The sequence below is a fragment of the Pterocles gutturalis genome, unplaced genomic scaffold, assembly GCF_000699245.1.
Source record: "Pterocles gutturalis isolate BGI_N339 unplaced genomic scaffold, ASM69924v1 scaffold10147, whole genome shotgun sequence".
Taxonomy (NCBI): domain Eukaryota; kingdom Metazoa; phylum Chordata; class Aves; order Pterocliformes; family Pteroclidae; genus Pterocles; species Pterocles gutturalis.
This window is the reverse complement of record NW_010115320.1, coordinates 11,268-11,596: the sequence shown is the minus strand read 5'-3', so window position 1 is coordinate 11,596 and position 329 is coordinate 11,268. Positions and strand designations below refer to the sequence as shown.

The 329-nt window shown below is 58.1% G+C and overlaps 1 protein-coding gene across 1 annotated transcript in view; it reads left to right on the top strand.

The window, feature by feature from the left end:
- The first annotated feature begins 164 nt into the window (after positions 1 to 164).
- LOC104462980 (tensin-like) overlaps positions 165 to 329 on the top strand; it is an 8,389-nt gene continuing 8,224 nt past the window's right edge. Inside the window, exon 1 of the mRNA XM_010075147.1 lies at positions 165 to 222. Within this exon, the coding sequence (XP_010073449.1) occupies positions 165 to 222 (58 nt within the window). The remainder of the gene's footprint in view (positions 223 to 329) is intronic.

Here is a 329-nt window from a genome sequence, read left to right as displayed (position 1 = left end):
TACTTCCAACCCTCTGGTTCGGCACCAAATGCCGAGTGGTGCATCGGTATTACTGGCTGTGAGCAGGCCGGCTTGCTGGCAGGCTTAGCTGCAGCCCGGCTGTTATGACTAATAACAATAATAATGTTTGTCATGCTAATTACTACTGTGGAGCTGTCTCTGGCATGGCCAGCCTGGAGCCGGTGACCTGCAAGGATGCCCAGCCCACGGCGTTTGATGCTGGTGGGTCTCACTTAGGGCGTTGTGCCCCAGCATGGAGGCAGTTGGTGGCACGTGCCAGCTGAAGTGTGACACGGCTGGGGGGGTACTGGGGGGTTGGGCTGACGCTG